General features: G+C 64.0%; 1 protein-coding gene across 1 annotated transcript; it reads left to right on the top strand.

Annotated features, from left to right (window-relative positions):
* On the top strand, window positions 9–1,465 carry LOC110392420 (atherin-like). Its single transcript, XM_021384662.1, has 2 exons — window positions 9–199; window positions 299–1,465. Exon 2 carries the CDS (start codon window positions 383–385, stop codon window positions 1,310–1,312), a length of 930 nt encoding a protein of 309 aa, XP_021240337.1. The 5' UTR covers window positions 9–199; window positions 299–382; the 3' UTR covers window positions 1,313–1,465.

The raw sequence follows: 1,849 nt of genomic DNA on the forward strand, positions 1-1,849 counted from the left end.
CCAGCAGTTCGTGCCTGGCCTCCGACCGAGCGTGTGTGCGAGGACTGGAGCGTGGACAGGGCGAGCTTTGGTGCTGGAACGTGCTCTGGGTGCTGCTAGCGCAGCTCTCAGTGGCCGTCTCAGAGCCACTTGTTCTTTACCCGACCCTGCTCAGAGCAGGCAGACGGGATATCCCAGAGAGGCGCGTGCAGCAGCATAGGTAGAGGGCACGGGGACTGGCGGTGGGGGGTCGGGGGGAGGCACCTTGAGGGACCCTTCCCAGGCCGGTGTGTGACTCATGTCTCTTGTCCTCTTCCAGCGTGACACCTGCTGCTGTAGCGTCAGTGCTGGGGAGCGCGTTGCCATCTCGTGCTCCCGCTAGCCCACCGCAAGTGCTGGCAGCATGGAGGCAGAATTAGACACCCGCTGCCCCGTATGCCTGGAGAACTGGGACAGCGCGGCATACGCCATGCCGTGCTGCCACCAGTTCTGCTTCCACTGCATCCAGCGGTGGACTAGCACCAGGCCCCAGTGTCCGCTTTGCAAACAGGGTGTGGAGTCCATCATCCACACAGTGCAAGTGGACAACGACTATCAGGAGCTGGTCCTCAGACCAGCTCCAGCGGCATCCATGGCCACATGGAGCCGCGCAGGCCCCCGCGCAGCCCGGCTGTGGTCTGCAGTGCCCAGGCGCTCTGTGGGCGGCCTCACTCCTGCCACCTGGGCTTCCCTCTTCAGGGAGCACCCGGTCCTGCTGCGGCCCCTGCGGTACTGGCTGCGTCACAAGCTGCGACGCATCCTGGGCTCCCAGGAGCCACAGGCAAATAGAGTGGCACGCAGTGTCATGCAGGCCCTGCTCCTCGTCGGCTTGGAGGAGGAGACCCTGAGGGAAAGGCTTGATCCCGACCTGGAGGGCCTCACGGTGACCTTCGTACAGCAGCTCATCGCCTTCACCGTGCGGAGGTTCAGCAGGGAGGCTCACCGCTTGCTGGGCCTCAATGTCTCCCCCGCTGCTGGGCCACAGGAGCCCCGAGCTGCCCCACGAGAGGAGGCTCCTGTCCCCTGCCCAGCAGCCTCCAGCAGCCCTGCCAGCTCCAACAGGGACGAAATGCCGGGCAGGGCAGAAGAAGAGCTCCGTGGGCGTCCCAGCCGCCCACATTCCAACCCTGCGACTGTCACCAGGGAGCAGGCAGCGCCTCGCGGGGAGCCAGAAGAGCCTGTGGCAGGGCCCTCTGGCACCAGCCTACCTGAGGGGACCCGGCGAGCCCCAAAGAGGAAGGCCAGCGACTCCCAGGCCTCAGCATCGCCCAAGAAGAGGCCACCCCGCCGGTAGGAATAGGACAGTGGCCGAGCTGGGGAGACTGGGGCCGGGCAGCAGCTGGGACACACACCGGCCCCAATGGACCCTTGTCATCAGTGTCCAATTCCACCATGGAAATAAAGGAGAAAGAAATACTGCAAAAATAAAACCACTTGTTGTCATTGCTGGGAGCACAGCAGTTGTTGCTTCCCCGTCCTTGGTACTTTCTCCCCTTTTTCCTGCTGCCATGCCACTGCGGGCACTGTTGCACTCCAGACTGGAACCCCATGGACTGCAGAGAGGGGAAGGGCAAATTTCTGCACCTGGGGAGGAACATTCCCAGGCCGCACTACAGCTGCAATTAGCCAGCTGGAGCGGACCTAGGAGCCCTGCTGGACACCAGACTGAAGCAGCAGGAAGCCCGAGCCGCCTTTGTGAACAGTGTCCTGGGCTGCATGAGGCCGGCTGCTACCGGCAGCTAAAGGGCGGTTATCCTGCGGCGCTGCTCAGCTCTGAGGAGGCCACAGCTGGAGCGCTGGGGCCTGAGCTGGGCTCCCCAGCGCAAGGGAG

Source organism: Numida meleagris, chromosome 1 (assembly GCF_002078875.1).
Source record: "Numida meleagris isolate 19003 breed g44 Domestic line chromosome 1, NumMel1.0, whole genome shotgun sequence".
NCBI lineage: Eukaryota > Metazoa > Chordata > Aves > Galliformes > Numididae > Numida > Numida meleagris.